Source organism: Aythya fuligula, chromosome 5 (genome assembly GCF_009819795.1).
Source record: "Aythya fuligula isolate bAytFul2 chromosome 5, bAytFul2.pri, whole genome shotgun sequence".
Classification (NCBI taxonomy): domain Eukaryota; kingdom Metazoa; phylum Chordata; class Aves; order Anseriformes; family Anatidae; genus Aythya; species Aythya fuligula.
Window position 1 is genome coordinate 23,724,753 of NC_045563.1, and position 16,572 is coordinate 23,741,324.

General features: G+C 46.0%; 2 protein-coding genes across 18 annotated transcripts in view; one reads left to right on the plus strand and one right to left on the minus strand.

The window, feature by feature from the left end:
* Positions 1-904: 904 nt before the first annotated feature.
* INSM2 (INSM transcriptional repressor 2) lies at positions 905-3,257 on the plus strand. Its single transcript, XM_032187966.1, has 3 exons — positions 905-1,044; positions 1,390-1,820; positions 1,920-3,257. Exons 1-3 carry the CDS (start codon positions 905-907, stop codon positions 2,396-2,398), a joined length of 1,050 nt encoding a protein of 349 aa, XP_032043857.1. The 3' UTR covers positions 2,399-3,257.
* Positions 3,258-5,111: 1,854 nt separating this feature from the next.
* The window catches only part of RALGAPA1 (Ral GTPase activating protein catalytic subunit alpha 1), a 125,674-nt gene continuing 114,213 nt past the window's right edge, over positions 5,112-16,572 (minus strand). For 9 of the 17 annotated variants that reach the window (XM_032188283.1, XM_032188281.1, XM_032188277.1 and 6 more), the window contains 3 exons: positions 14,234-14,358; positions 7,022-7,136; positions 5,272-5,436 (listed from right to left, as the gene is read on the minus strand). In XM_032188283.1, the coding sequence (XP_032044174.1) occupies positions 5,340-5,436; positions 7,022-7,136; positions 14,234-14,358 (337 nt within the window). In that variant the 3' untranslated portion in view covers positions 5,272-5,339. Of the gene's footprint in view, positions 5,437-7,021; positions 7,137-7,391; positions 7,395-9,387; positions 13,281-13,561; positions 13,593-14,233; positions 14,359-16,572 lie in introns of those variants that run through there. The other 8 variants (XM_032188282.1, XM_032188280.1, XM_032188284.1 and 5 more) reach the window with 5 other exon arrangements.

The window sequence follows — 16,572 nt, forward strand, 5'->3', positions numbered from 1 at the left end:
TGGGGGAGCTCTCTGGCTCAGCTCCAGCCTGCAGCTTGAAGTGCTGGAAAATGGCCAAGGTCCCGGCAAATGCTCTCCGTGCACCTGCTGCCCAGCCAGCACGTGGTGCTCCCAGGTAGGAAAAGGCGCTGCGAGGTTCCTCACCCCTTAGGGCAGGGGCTGAGCTGGGCATTCCCACCACAGCCTTCTGCAGTGTGACCAAGGCGAACTGAACACTGAAAGGAAGGAGTGCGGCTTTGCAAATTGAAAGACTTATTTACGTTTTGCTTGGAGGAACAGCATAACACAGTGGCTCTGTAAGCAGGGTTACAGTAATTCAGTGAGAAACGGAGTTGGGAAGTCCCAGTTACAAAGGTCAACCGGGCATTAGGAAAAATTCATGGACTGGGGAGCGACCTAGCTGTGCCGCAGCACGGCTCATCGCCCCCAGTCACAGTGCTCTGTAGTAACGAGGGGCGATCTCTGGCTCGCCGGCTGTAACCTCATCCAAAATTCAGCGCAGCGGTGAAAGCGGAGGGAAGCGGGAGAGCAGCGCGGGGCCAAGCACGCTCAGGGATCTGCTGCGGGGCTCAGCGGGGCGCTCAGGCGGCTCCCAGCGCCCCGCTCCCCCGCAGCCCGCTCCGTCGGGGCTCGGGGCTCGGCCGCGCAGCTCAGCTCCGAGCGGCGCGGGCGGCCCCGCTGCCCCCCCGTCCCGCACCAGCCTCGACGGGGCGATGCCGGCGGGGGGGGTGCCCGGTCGGGCCCTGCCACCTCCTCCTCCCCCGCGGCCGCCGGCGCCGGCCCCAGCCCCTCATTGGCCGCCGGCGCCGGAGGGAGGAGGGCGGCCGGGCGGGAGCGGGCGCCGGGGGTATAAAGGCCGGGCGGGCCCTGCGCGCCGCGCTCCCGCAGCCCTGCCGGCCCCGCCATGCCGCGCGGCTTCCTCGTCAAGCGCAGCCGGCGCCCCGGCGGCTCCTACCGGGCGCGCCCTCGGGAGCGGGACCGGGAGCGGGACCGGGACCCGCCGCCACCGCCCGCCGCAGCCGCCGGGGGCAGCCCCGCCGCCCGGCAAGGGGCGGAGGAGGAGGAGGAGGGCGAGGAGGAGGAGGGCGCCGCCGCCGCCTGCCCCGCGCCCGCACCCGCACCCGCCGCGGCGACCTGGAGCCCCGGCGGCGGGGGCCCGCTGCGAGCCCCGGCGGAGGGAGCGGGCGCCTGGGGGGCGGCGGGGCCGTGCAGCGCGGCGGGGCCGCGGGCGGCGTTCTTCGAGCGGTGCCTCAGCTCCCCGGCGTCCGCGGAGTCCTTCCCGCTGGCCGCCTCCTTCCCGCCGGCCGAGAAGCTGCTGCTGCAGCCCCGCACGCCGCTGCCCGCCCCGCCGCCGCCGCCGCCCGCCCCGCAGCCCCCGCCGCTGCCGCCGCCGCCGCCGCCGCCGGGCCCGGCGCTGAAGCGGCCGTCGAGGGCCAAGGCGCCCGGCAAGAAGGCGAAGGCCACGCGGAAGCTGAGCTTCGCCGACGAGGTGACCACCTCGCCCGTGCTGGGGCTGCGCATCAAGGAGGAGGGCCCCGAGGGGCGGCCGGGGCCGGGGCCGCCGCCGTCGGGGGGGCGCACGCCGCTGGGCGAGTTCATCTGCCAGCTGTGCAAGGAGCACTACGCCGACCCGCTGGCGCTGGCCCAGCACCGCTGCTCCCGCATCGTGCGCGTCGAGTACCGCTGCCCCGAGTGCCACAAGATCTTCAGCTGCCCCGCCAACCTGGCCTCGCACCGCCGCTGGCACAAGCCGCGGCCCGGCCCCAGCGCCGACGGCTCCTCCGCCGCCGCCGCCGCCGCCCCGCCGGGCAAGGAGAACAGCCCCGAGCGGCGGCCCCGCGGCCCCGCCGCCGCCCCCCCGCCGCCGCCGCCGCCGCTTCCCCGTCAGCACCGCGGCGGCGCGGACAGCGCCGGCGGAGCCCCGGCCCCGGCCCCCGGCGGCCCCGGCCCCGGCCCCGGCCCCGTCGGGGAGGCGTTCGCCTGCCCCTGCTGCCAGAAGCGCTTCCGACGGCAGGCTTACCTCCGCAAGCACCTGGGCACCCACGGCGCGGCGCGGCCAGCCGCCTTCGGGCCGCCGGAGCGCGGGCAGCTCGCCTTCGCCTGCCACCTCTGCGGCGCCCGCTTCCCCTCGGCGGACATCAGGGACAAGCACCGGCTGTGGCACGCCGTGCGGGAGGAGCTGCTGCTGCCGCCGCCGCCGCCGCCTCCGGCCGCCGGGCAGCCCGAGGGCGGCGGGGCGGCGGCGGCGGGGGGCGGCGAGCGGCAGGGCTTCCCCTGCAAGCACTGCCCCGCCACCTTCTTCAGCGCGCCGGGGCTGGCGCGGCACGCCACCAAGTGCCACCCGCCCGAGGGCAGGCAGGTCCTGCTGCTCCAGGTGCCCGTCCGGCCGGGCTGCTAGCCCCCCGCGGCCGCCCCCGATGGGACCCCGTCGCCCGACGGCCCGGGCGAGCGCCGAGCGAGTCCCGTCCACGCTGTAATTCCTATGGAAAGTCGCGCTGGGTGTGCACACGGCCACCGAGGCGAAGCCGCCTGCGGACCCCCAACCTCTGCCCTCCGCCCCGGCCCCTCCGGGCTGCCCCGGGGCGCTGGGGGGCGGCGGGTGCCCGCTGAACGCGCCGCCCCTGGGGCCCGGGCCGGCAGGAGTCCAGCTGTACATAGGATATTAAAAGAGAGGAATTATTATTATTATTATTATTTTTCGTGAGAAAAGGAGCCTGACCTAGTTACCTTGTTTTCATAGCCTTCCCCCCCCCACACCCCAAGCTCGAACTTTTAAGTTCTCGTGCAGTGTTTCGTTTGCCGTACTCTGTGCTAAAATAGTCGCGAAGGTAAATGTTCATGCTAAGTCGGTGTCAGCCCTGTAATAGCTAGCGAAACGTGCGGGAACCCGGTCGTGCTGTCCGCTTACCGAAGGCGAGGCGCCCTGCCCCAGCTCGGTGCACGCCCCCGCTTCCCACGCGTGTTTTTGGGGGCCCTGCGGGCGGCTCCAGCCCCTTGGGGGGTGCCCCGCAGCCGGGGAGACCCCTGGGCGCCGCTCCCCGGCCCGGCCAAGCCACCCTCTGCGTTTTCCCCCCGGCTTCAGCGGCGTCCCGGCCCAACGCTTTGCAATTCTGTGCACCTTGCCAGCTACGGACCTTTCAGGCTTTATTTATTTGGTCGTCTGTTTATTTATTTTCACGCGGGAGTGCTCGTTTCCGAATGCGATAGCGGGTGAGGCCAAAAAGGACGAGCGAATTCAATAAATGATTTAAAACGAAGCTAATGCCTTTCTTGAATTCAGCAGGGGAAAAGCGGGTCGCTTGGTGGTTCCCGAAGAAACAAACTGATCCCAGCCCCAGCCTTTGTTAGAGCACGCAGAGTATTACCATCTTTTCATTAGCATCCTCTAATGCAGCTATTTCTCTAGGTTTAGATTTCGTTACACCCAACAAAAGGCTCGCGTACATCTTGCCCGAAGGCCAAAAGCAAGCGTTTTATTTCAAACGTGCTCCACTGACTTTCCAGTGTTGGTTGCAGGACCTGGAAAATACAAATTAGTGCGGTGTAACCTGCAGCTGCTGATGTTTGCTGCCTGGCGGAGGCTAAACTTGCAGCTCGCTATTCTCCCCCACCAGAAATAAAGCATCTCATTTTAAGTAGGGTGTTTTTCAATCATTTGCCGGTAACTGAGGTGCAGATAGCAGTGCCCGTTTATGCCATTCATTGAGTTCTCCCATGGAGAAGGTCACTGTGCTTTTTAAAAACATCACCCTCCTGTCTCTGCTCACATGATCAAAGAAACAGGGCTACAGATGGCATTTAGCAGAGCTGGGGACAAGTTTCTGATACGGCGTCCTTGCAGCGGACGGGGAGAGCTCCCAAGAACTAGTTGACACACCAAGCTTTTAATACGAATGAAAACCAAGCCGTGTATCGCACTTAACTGCTCCACGTGTAATTTGCTTTCCTTTTACAAATTGCAGTAGGAATCTAATCACTGAGGTGAATGACCAATATACAAAAGGTGGTAAGAATAATTTTATTGTATTATTAAATAGCATGTTTTCTCTTCAACCATTACAAATTTGTAGATACTACATGAATGACAATACATAATTTATATTTTTATTGTTGCCCATATCATATGATATATTTACACATGCAGTTAGTACGGATGTCATGCTACATTTTGTTAACAGCATCTTGTTGTTTGCCAGACTCAAAATGTGAGCATTTCATCTGCTGGAGGAAAATATCTCTGGATGGTTGGAATGCGTGTACTAACCTGCACTTACAGGGTTGGAATCATCAGCATTGCAGGTCAGCCTCCTGGAGCATGTTCCCTTTTCTTCCTTAGTACACAGCATCAGAGCAATGAATTTGTATCAGGAAAGTGCTTTTTTTTTTTTTTAAATGTAAGAAACAATAATATACATCTAGACCCAGCAGCCCGGTGATAAAGGCTAAAAAACATGAGACTCAATGGCATTTACTATTGATAACACTTCCAAAAGCAAACATTATAAAAATATTTGGAAGCCAAGCATAAGTAGAATTTCAGCACAGTGATTTTTTTTCTTCTTCTTTTTTTTTTTTTTTCTTTTTTTTCTTCCTTTTTTTTTTTCTGGCATAGATTATGGCACCACCTGCACAGTTAAGAAATGATACATTGCTTTGTGAAGAAAGAATTGGTGCTACTGGCAAGTTATTTTGTTTGGACACTGTAATGCTTGAAAGGCTGTTTAAGTATTTTATTCTTAACATAAATAGTCTGTACACAGCCTCTGCATTAACATTGTGACATCTGACAAAGACTTTACAAATGCAACTTCAATTTAAAATTGTACATTCATTTTCAAATTGTACATATTTCTTTCTTTGTTACAGAGAAAATTGCAGTGGGGCACAATAAATATAGTGTAATCAAACTGCAGTCTCCAATTCCGTATGTCACTCAAGATCAACCAGAGTTAAAAATGACTACTGGTAAGATATCGTAATCATCCAGGAAGGTAAAAGGTGCAGAGGACAAACTGCACTGAAAAAAAAAAAAAAGGAGGGGGAGAAAAAAAAAAAGGCAGCCTGGAGTTTGATTAAAAAACAAAACAAAAACAAAAACAACTGAAAGCTAAAATATTAAAGTAAAATTCCAGTGTCACTGTTTAAAATAAACATACAGAAAAAGGGTATGCAGGGAATGGGGCACACACACACTAGAGATGTTATCCTTCAGCTGAAAGCTGCGAGTCATAGGAAGGGTTGCTGACGGCTGGTTACTAGAAAGCTGCAGGCATCTCAACACTTAGGACTTGTTGGCCGAGCCAGAGGAGCGGCGCAGTTTCATGGACATTCGGCTCTTGCTAGTCCGAGGAGACATTGGAGAGGCTAAGTCTGTTCCATCCACCTGTGCTGTTGCTGCTGCTGGAATTTCTCCCGGCTGAGTCTCTGGGCAGAAGCCTGCAGAGGACAGCAAGAACCAAACCCATCAGTGCTGCCTTCCACACGTGCAGCGTGTGAATCTATACACACAAGGGGCAGGTAGGAATTTCAGTGCTGTTGTCAAGCCCACAGCATATACTAGCCCTTTACCAGCTGTGGGTGATTGCACCGCACACGGAGCTAGTGACTGCCACAAAATCATCTCTAGAGAAAAGATGATGCCAGAAACCACCGAGCTGCAAGACTGCAGAGAACCCTCGGCGACTGAAACAGCACTGAGGTGGGCAGTGTCATCCTGCTAGCCAGGAGAACTGACCCCTCCAGTTCCCTGGTAGGGATGGGGAGGGATTATTCATGCCATCACCCAGAAGAATCCCGTCTATAATGAGAACATGAAGGGTAACGGCTCACTGCGCATGAAGGGAGTTCTGGGAATGCAGCTGAAAAGGTGGAGTGAATTGGGGTGAACTGGGAGAGCAACACATCTCCTCCCATCTAAACGTTAGTCAGTGCTTCAGAAGGCCAATTCCTACAGGGCCCACAAGGCAGAAGCTTGAACAGATCGTACTAAGCGGATGCACTACACATCCCAATTTCTTTGTAAAAGGAACAAGATGAATTTGAGATAACGGCATGGCGTTTGTCACCCAGCACCCAAAGCTGCTCCGTGGTGGGCCCTGAGTCCTCACCACGAGAGCCCTTCCCTTACAGACAGCCCAGCAGGACACTGCCTCCGGCCAGCCTCCACGGAGGTACAGAAGGGAAAGGAGGCAACGTGCAATCTAAATTACGTTCTCCTTCCTGGGTGCAGAACTTTAACACTATGCACTCGCACGCACAATACCAAACTGCATTTTAATTGGCCGTTTGCAGAGACTGACAGGCTGATTGAACCCAATTACCTCAGTTGCCACTAATCACTTTTGAGCTGTATGAATTACGGGCAGAAGCTTAGTCCCGCAGAAGTCAATGGGAAAACCCCTGCTGACTTCAGTAAGCCAGAATATCACTTGCTATTTCTTCCACATCACACTATTACTGGTAATAATTTAAAATAATAGTGCAATAATCAGAACTGGAGATCTCTCTCCCTCAGTTAACATTTCATATATAATGGGCACAAAAAACATTCAAAACCGAGCACATTTCATTTGAAAGACTCCTCTAAAATAAAATCCCAGGTCATCAGGTAAGGAGTCTAAGAGTACATCTAAAACACTGTCATAAACCTAAAGGATTTAGCGACCTGGATGTCCTCCTTGCCCGGTCCGTCATCTGCCTGCTCCAGAGGGACGGCCCAATACTTTCTGTCTTTTTCAAACCGACATGAGCCATTGAAGTGACAGGGAGGAAAAAGGGCTGTTATTTGTTCCCCAGCTGGTGACAGTAATTCTGTTCATGAACTAGGTACTTCATTGCCAAACAATCTGGAAAAGCATGATAATGCCTGACTCACTGTGCCTTATAAAAAAAGGCAAGCAGGGAAACATGCAGTCTCATTTTCTGAAATTCTATCTTGTTCTAATTTTACAAGGAATTAAAGCATTTCAAATGGTGGAAGATAGAGAATAGAAAATAACCGTTGTTGTTTTGCACAGCATACCATTCACAGCTAGCGTGAAAGACCTTCCGTTTCAAGCCTTTGCCCTTTACCTTGATGTGGCCAATGCTTTCTAGTGGAGGTTTTGGAAGGAGAAGAAATATCACAGCATTTCTTTCTTTGTTGAGAATGAAGAAGTGATGAGGAAGGAGAAGTGGAAAGAAGTGAGGAAGGGGGAGGAGAGAAGATAAAAGATAACAGGTGTGAGACATGAGACACGAACCGCAAAGATTGAAGGGTATTAACAGATGAGCACAGAAAACAGAATTTTGAATTTCATTATGTAATTGCTGCTCATGCTACAGGTTAAAGAGAATGATGAGTTAGTTATGTGCAATGAAGCAACAGCTCTGAAATCCAGCGTCATACTTACCAACTAAGCATTACAAGAAAAAAAGAAGAGAGAGAGAAAGAAAAGAATTCTATGACATTATCCAGATCCAGCAACCTTATTTCTAGCAACCAAAATACATCCTAAACATTGCCTGAAACGCTTTCCTAAAGTCTGTGAAAACAATTCAATAGTCACACACATACACACAATCAAGAAGGAAAAACAAATGGCAATTTGATATATGGCTTCTGCTCCCCAGCTGTTTCACATTTTTATGTATGCAGCAATTATAGCCAGTCTTAACACAAGACTGCTGAAATCACGTAAATAAAAAAACATTGCATTTAAACTTGTTAGTCTGAGTCAAAGACTAAAGCCATACTGTGAAATTTTATCAAGTGCTGGATAAAGAAAACCTTAAAACCCCAACTATTTTAATTAAGGCACTATTCCAGTCATACTTTAAATTTTGCTTATAATTTCTGCAGACAGACATCAGGAAGCACAGATTCACATCTAATCCCATTTTAAAAAACTGATGTAGAGCTATTGAAGAACAGAAGTCATATGAAGTGATTTTCACATCTGAACATATTACACCAGAAGAGTGAAGAATAATGGCACTTAAAATATATTTAGTCTGGCAGCAATCAACAGGCTGATTAATAACTCAATTTCTTTAGATTTTAGATATATGTATCTATATATACATACATACGCACATACACACGTGGATATTATATGTGATTATATAAATTTTGCAGGTTTTGTTTCCCCTTCAGTTTAAAATCTTCAGTGTAGAATGCTGTATCTTTATATCTTTATGCAGTGAAATGTTTAGTTATCCAAACTAAAAAAATAGGGTTAAATAAGGAAGCCTTATTGTCAATTGACCTGGAACAAGAAAGTTCAATTCAAATAAACATGTTAGCATTTTCAAGAATTTGAAAAATGTCAGAAAGTGATCCATTTTTTTCCTTCTCTTAGGCTTGACAACTGACCAGGCTAGCATGAAGCAATTTGATCAGCTATGATAGTTTAGGACCATAACACAAAGCTGTTTCTGTTGTTTGTGAACAACAAAGTTGTTCAGCAAAGTTGAAATGGGACACTTTCTTACTCTGTTTGAAGGTTTTAGGATCTTCTAAAGATAGTATGTTGGTTATTTGCCTCAGAAATGAGTTATTTAAATGTAAAATGGCACCCTAACTACAAAGACTGTGTTAGAAGTGAACTGAGGTGGAGGGACCCAGGCGTACCATAGCACACCTGTTTGCACGACTCACCTCGCTCAACAATTCTGACTTTCAAAGAAGTAAAAATACCACTGACTAGATGTCTGATAGGGTGCTGATATGCTGCTACCTGTTAAGACTTCTGGCTTTATCACACCAGTTGTCTGGAACAACGTTATCCTGAGTGCCATTTCTGAGAATGATGGCACAGGAAAATTTCACTTGTCTATGTTAATGCATTTTGATGGTTTTTTAATATACTTCAGCCTCCCATGTGGCCTCCGGGGAAGAGGGCAATCATTTTTGTACAGCTTCTACCCTTTGCCACTCAAACAAATACCGGTCCAAAGCTGGCCAAGCTATCAGTTATGCTCAGCAGAACCTTGCTTGAGTCAAGGCATTAAGTCAATAATTTTGGGAAAAGATGAGAGGAAGCAAGAAGCAGATGCAGAGAAGAAGACTGCAGAAGCAGCTGCCAAGCAAGACAAGAAGCTGAGGAGGGTGGCGAGTGGCCTAAAGACCTGAGAGGCTGGAACTGGGTAGGAGAGAAAGAACTAAGAGCCAGACATGAGGAAGATGTACAGCAAGAAGTGGTTTATGGAGAATGAGCAGAAAAGCCAGTGTCCGATAAATCACAGAATGGTTTGGGTTGGAAGGGACTGTAAAGATCACCTGGGTCCAGCCACCTGCCGTGGCCCAGGACACCTCCCACCAGACCAGGCTGCCCAAAGCCCCATCCAGCCTGCCCTTGAACATTTCCAGGGATGGGGCATCCACAGCCTCTCTGGGCAACCTGGTCCAGTGCCTCACCACCTGCTGAGTGAAGAATTTCTTCTGAATATCTAATCTAGATCTACCCTCTTCTAATATAAAACCATTACTCCTTGTCCTAAATAAAGAATGCTCTTTAGAACCTGGCTTTAACCTACTAGATAAACCTATTCCTCTGTGTCATCAAATAGCTGTGAAACCCACTGGCAAATTTCCAGTCTTTACACTAGGAAACCTTCAGGCAGAGGTAAGACAGCTCATTATTGCACTACTTCAGTTTACAAAACTTGGTGGTGGATCTAGAGGCTACAGCTTTGCTTACGAATCATACGGTGGTTAATCGGTATTAAGGAATTTCTCTTCTGCCCTATGCAGTAAACAAAACAAAAATGGAAGGACTTACACAACAAAATGTTGTTACAAGACAATAAATCTGTAAGGTCAAACATTTGAAAACTAGGAAATGTCAGGATTAAAACTGCACATGCTGCTTTAATTTCATCACCTTGTATATATGAATGGAATTTATTTTATTTTTTTAAATTGGACAGTCATATTCCTTGCTTTTCAGTGGAAATGAATAAAGTTGATCTGTTTGGGTGTCCATCAGTCCTCACTGGATTTATCATTTTGAAGTGCTGAGGATCCGCAGCTTACTACAACCCAAGTGGTCAATGCATGGGCAACAGTTCAGAAACGCATAACGTTTCAGCTTCAGTCATCCAATGTGGAATTTTTGGAAAATTTCATTAAGTTTTGTGGGTTTCCTCTGATCTGGAACGAAAGCATTTCTTCCTATGTTTGGACTGGAGAAGGAATAATGAGAAACTCTTCCCAGCCCTGCCAGACACACAGCCTTCAAACAACATTTCTGTTTTTAACTGCATTTCTGGTCACAAAGTTCAACCATCACCACCAGGAGCGTTGCTTATCACCAGTGGTGCTTAGCACCATCAATCTAATACGCAAAGGGATAACAGGGCCAAAAAGATGAACAGATTCTCTGTTTCAAGTTACACAGCAAACAAGCAGCAGATGGAGTTAAGATGCAGGCCATGGAACTTGAGATTTTCTTGTGCGAGGCTGAAGCACCACTACATCTACATTCCTCCACTTCTCTGCCTGTAAGCTGGCATCCTCACTGACTTTGGGAGTGGGGCAGCAGGACTGGTCTGAACGCAGGCTTGAAAATGTAGGATGACTGTAGGGATCAAACAGTCTGCTGGCATCACAAGGAAAATACTATGACTCTTTAACAAGGTTTACTATACTGAGGTCCTATTTTTAGTAACAAGAGAGGAAAAAAAAAGATGACAGAAAAAACAAAACCAAATCATCAGTACAATTTAAAACTCAGAATCTTAGCATCGAGGGGTCAATAAGCCCTTCAATATCATTGAGTTTGTCATTGACGGTTTCCTCAGCCTACTCTGGTGTCACAGAAGTCTGATTTACTCAATAGCTGTATAGCAGGAAATATTATTTTGCGGTTAACTCTACTTACCAGAGTCAGCACAAAGTAAAATTAGGAGCAGCAACAGAATTACATTCTGTGATTAAGCAGGGATAAATCTCTTTTTTAAATAGAAAATAAGAAGAAGAAAAAAAAAAAGCATACATTCACTACATTAGTCAAGTTCCTAAACCTGAGAAGATGGACTTTTCAGGTATTTTAACAGGGCAACCTAGATATCCAGATAAAACAGAAGCAGCCACAATTACTTTGTATCAAGCAGCAGCCATTCTAAGGAAGGAAACAGCTTTTGCTGAGGACTGAGGCTTTCGTAAAATACACCAGTCTGAGAAAATACAGTTGGTAACTGGATGGCATAGTCTCTATTTGCTGACTGTCATAGTTCAAGTGAAGAATCTGGCATGCTGAAAGCAGCCCATGGAGTCACAACAAAAAAATAAAATACAGTGCTTGTTGATGGGCTTTAGTAGCTACGCAGTTTCTGTATATATCTTAGAAGAAGAAATTGTATATAGTATTTTAGAAAAATTAAACATACTTGACAACTATCAGCTTCAAGATTGTGATCCAACTAAACAATCAAATCTAAAATAAGGAAATATTTTCTAGTTGCTTGTGGTCTTTTTTTTTTTCATAAAAAGCAGATATAAATAAAATACTATATAAAAAAGTAATTGCAACATATTTTTAGAAGCTGGTCAGAAATTTTCAGATGACACAGAGATGTCTGGCAGGTAGCCTGCAAGGTTTTGAGTCATCTTAGGGGTGATGAATGCGTGTAGATGCCCAGGCAGGATTCCAGTGCCAATCCTATGTGTAATCCTGGCACCAGCAAGACCTCCGTACCTATCTTTCAATACAGCTGTCTGATGCATGTCTGGTAACATAGGGGTAATAAGTATTTTAGTAGTACATCAGGTGGATTCTTTTCTGGGATCACGGTCCTTCAAAGTTCAGGGCCATCTGCAGGCACCCTGCTCACAGGTCTGCCTTCACAAGAACCGGACACCAGTGGTTTGCCCACTAACCAAGCCCTGGGGAAGCTGATTTGGCAGATGACCACAGTACTAAACTACACCTGCTTCAGGCTTTAGAGTCTGTGCTCTCCTGAGTCAGCTTGGAGGCAGAAGGTGCAGTGCTACTCCAGGCACTGTCCTGGAGCTGAGCACCAGAGCACCTGAAGCCCTGGACCCAGCACAGGTCAGCCCCAAGGGGCCAGGCTGCAACCAGGACACCCAGTGTTCCTGGTATCCCTGTGCTGCAACTACAACCCAGTCAGAGAGCTCTGGGGACAGGCTCTTGGATGCTGGGTCACAGTGTGCTGCATCTATGTCCTACGGAGATCCTGGCTGCTCCTGGCATGGATGTGTTGGGCAGCTCCACCACTCTCCACAAAGTTCAGAAGAAGATGTCCCTTAGGGTAGGAGATGATGTTCTCTGCTATGTAAACACATGTGCATACACTCAAGTGTGAAATACATCACAAGTTCCTATTAATGAGATTCCTGCAGAAAATTAGTACCTGTGAGAGAAAGCTTAAGACTAAAATCAAGCTTTTCAGTTAGATTTTTTTTTTTTTCTAGATCAAGTTAGAGAAAGCAAGTACGACTTGGACAACTTTTAAGGGAATATAGGAATTGCCCCTGTTCTGTACTAGCTTGGTGCAAGGGAGAAAAGCAGCTGTGCTTCACCCCAAAAGAAGGAGCTAGGCGAACAGAGAATGATTTAGCCTGAAATGAGATTTCCAAAAGTGATCAGGCAGAACTGATAAGAGTGCACTAGAATATACGATCTATACTAGTGATACGGAAGTGTCTGATGCTGAATGCTTGCTGAGCACTTTAGGGAGCAAAAGTGGTAAGGACTGGTATCCCTGCTTATTGCTTCCAATGTTTTTAGTTACAGATTTCTCCTATTCAAACGTTTTCATACATTAAATTAAATTACTATTTTTGTACTGATTTAATTAGTTTTAAATCACTGCCTTTTAATTTGGTTTCCCTTTGGTTTTGATGATTAGAACTGGCACAGCTATACACTTACACTTTAAAACTGCGCCTCATTTCCACTTACAGTTTATACCTTCACACAAAGCAATCTCAGTGTTTTAATATCTCCCAGTCACTCTTCCTGCAGTCCTAATCAGAATGCTTTAATAATTTTAAAATTTATTTCTGCATATTCTTGCAATTAAGAAACAAATTTTGAGATAATGACTTACCGAATTAATTCTTACAAAATTTATTTTATTTAGATTTACAGCTTTTTCACAGTAGCACTTTGATTTATTTGACATTAAATAAAGTTTTCTGAACAAAGAATTTCAAGTGTTACACATTCTTCTTCTCCTTCTCTCCTACGTTATCACTTCAGAATGTCTTACAACATCAATGAAAGACAGTACAGGGTACAAAACACACCACTGCCATCCAGTACTACTTGTTCATGCTGAGAAACAAAGGTCAAAACAATAAAGTGTTACTCATTCAACAACTGTCTCTACCATTAGTTACCTTAATCCCAGAACCAGTGTTAGTGCTTCATGCAGACCTGAGGTTAGTAAAAGACTAAAACTTTAAGAAGATGTAGTGGTCATTTCTCAATCAGTGTGAAATTCTTTTTAGTGTGAACAAGAGCAACAAGGAAAGTTTGCATACAATTTGGTTACAAGCTTAGTGCTCTAGTAAAAGTAATAGGAACAAAGGGTTTTTTTGGACACTTTGTCTTACCTTCAGATAAACAGAACTGATATTTAATGATCTAAAAAGAGGGGAAATAAAATAAATGAAATAATCATAAGGAGTTCAAGGAATTTCAGAACAGGAAGGCCTTGAGTTACTCATTTTCTTACCGATTTTCTTATTAGTAACTGAAAATGCAGTATCCTCTTATAAACCACGTATTTTAGCGGAAAGTAAAAATCACCTTAAAAACAACTTTGCAACTAACAACCTGGAAACGAAAGTGGTGATTGCAAGGCTCTCAGGCTTCTAGTTTCAAACTTTACATTCTAAAAATGAGAGCTTAAAACTTTCTTATACGAAAAGCGTGCTTACATTAAAGAATTTATCTGTTTGGACTACCCAACATAAAGAAGTACCAGCACTTTCAGATTTTATACAGGAGAATGCAATAAAATTCATTGTAAAAATATAGAATCTGCTTGCTATGTTCCGGTAGCTTGCCAAATCTTAATGCCAGACATTGGCCCATGATGCCAGACAACAGAATAAGGAATTAAAGGCAACTTTGCCCAAGTTCTCAAAATAGGTGCATACAGTCTTTCAGATTAATGGTAACTCTTAATGATATGTAAACGTTTGAATTTTTATTCTTTATAAGTAAGGATACTGCATTTCAAGTAAGACTGTATAAAAACAGTTCTTGACTGTACTGCTTACCTGTGTCCGAGGGCAAATGGTGGTAAGGTGCTGGACAGAAAACCTGCGCAGCAAAATCCTCAAAAGTTGTAGGTTCTAGGTGATGCTGAACAATTGTTTGCAGGTAGCGTGCTCTCTCCTCATAACTGGTTTAGCCAAGAATTAAGGAACAATTTACATCATGTACTGTAACTGCTAAATACCAATGCCAAGTAATTCAGAGTTCCTATTTTTGTTAAACACATATTGTGTATTTCAGTGACAGTACACACTTAATTTAACTCTACATAATTCTGAGATTATCTGATGCACTGTAGTGCTATGAACTGTACAGCACACAAGGTCAATGTGAACCATTATGGTTAAACCATCTCTTTTTCAAGTCTCATACAATACCTTCTGAAAATCTTTTCCAACAGCAATGTAAATATTCTCTTTAAAGTAACCGATTTGGCTGCAGTTTGGTTACAATTAAATACAAAAATCTCACAATTCTTAAGAGAATAGCATGAAAAGTAACAGATGAACATTAACAAAATCATTTATTTTGCACTTTTCAATAACAAACTCCTTCCATAATCCCTAAACACACACGCAGTTAAGATAAGTACATAGCTAAATTTGAGTATTGGGAAAAACACCTCATCCATTATGCCATTAAAACAAGCAAGAATATTTGTAAAGAACCTGCAGGACCCTTAAATACTGGCTAACAGGTTGTCGGCAGGGCACTGACAGCAAAATACTGTACTTCTTCCTTTTCACTGCATTCTCCTTCTCTGATATTATTGACAAGAGACCAGTATCTTGAAGTGTTGCTGCTTTTGAAGAACCCTCTCCAGGCTGCTTGTTCCAGCAGGCCTGATTGTGCTGTTAGCACAGAGTGAGCGAGAAAAAGAGAGAATATTTCTGCTGTTCATGAAAGCAACTATGGAAATGGCTGTCAAAATGTAGAGCAGCAGGCAGCAACATACAATTATCAAGAAAAACTCCCATGCTGACTTCATGTCGTATAGTTCCTGAACTGAGAAATCAGTTAACCTTTTCTCTCACAACTTTCCAGGTCCTCTGGCAGGACTCAATACTTTGAATGAGGGAGACCTTCTCAACTTTTCTTACGTAACCATAAAATGATCAGGATTTTTTCCTGGCATTTATGCTTGTGCACATTTTGTTTTCATATTTTATTTGTAGACAGTAAGATCAATTTCCTATTTTTTTTTTCCTAGAAAAACAAAAACACAAAACAAAACCCCCAAAACAGAAAAAACAAACCAAACCAAACCAGCATGCTGTGGAGAAATGCATTCAGGATCAGTTCAGGAAGGCTGGAAGTTCTGACTTCAGGTTTGCTGCTCTTTTTTGGGGTGTGGGAGGGGAATCAGTATCTTGCGTCCTGCACACATCTTTTTAGCAATTGAAACATGAGAACTGCATAAGTGACAATTTTTTTTTTTTAATTTATTTTTTTAATACCAAGTGCTAACATTTTAAATAACTAACTGTATTGTTTTCAGTTATGATGATCAGTACAATTCTCAGCCTTAAATTACAGCTGGAAACAACAGCCTTCATCTTAGCTATTAAAACTATACCTCAACTGTTACAGAACTTTACCTATGAAACCTTCCTGTCCTTGTTTTCTGTACAATATTTACAATAGATATTTCAGTACATCTAAATATGAAGGAATGTAAAGAGAACATATTATCTGAAAAAAACCTTTATAGCGAATAACATCATCTTTGTTGTATTTCCTGAGACCATGACTTGCTTACATAGTGAAACTGTGAAACAATTGTCCCTCCAAAATTTGTGTTGCAAATTCCTTCCGGATCCTCAGAGACCTGAAACCCAGCAGAATTCTCAATCTGGAGAAGCTATAACAGAAGCACGGGGACAAGAGAAAATATAAAAAAATCTCCCATTGTAGAGGTTCTTAGGTTGGGGGATAAACACAGTATTGAGCCTTAAGAGAGGAGAGTAATATAGCACAGTTTTTAAGAGGCTATGTATAAGTGGTAGAGGATGAAACTGATGGTTGAAGTCTAAATAATACTACGTATCTCACAACTTGTTGAAAAGCACTTTTTTCATTGGGGGAGATTCACAGCTGCTGAATTTTCTGCAGTTAATAGAGTCCTTTGATTCACAGCAGTGCCCCTTGCACAAAAAATACTGGCCTTTGTGTATTACCAGAAACTAATTTTCTATTTGGCTGAAAAGGGAAAAATGGGGTTATTGCTTCTCCCTCCTACAGAGCTTTTCATTATGCCTGATGCACTCAACTTCTAAGCTCTTCTGAGAAAAAAAAATAACTGAAGAGGCAAGAGGTAGAAAAATGAGCTTGTTAGCACATT

Excerpts from the sequence above, each read along its gene's own strand:
- INSM2 (XM_032187966.1), top strand. The coding sequence starts at position 905 with ATGCCGCGCGGCTTCCTCGTCAAGCGCAGCCGGCGCCCCGGCGGCTCC. Across the intron at positions 1,045-1,389 it reads GGGGGCAGCCCCGCCGCCCG|GCCGCCGCCGCCGCCGGGCC; the intron begins GCAAGGGGCGGA and ends GCCGCTGCCGCC. Across the intron at positions 1,821-1,919 it reads CCCGCCGGGCAAGGAGAACA|CCCCGGCCCCGGCCCCCGGC; the intron begins GCCCCGAGCGGC and ends GCGCCGGCGGAG.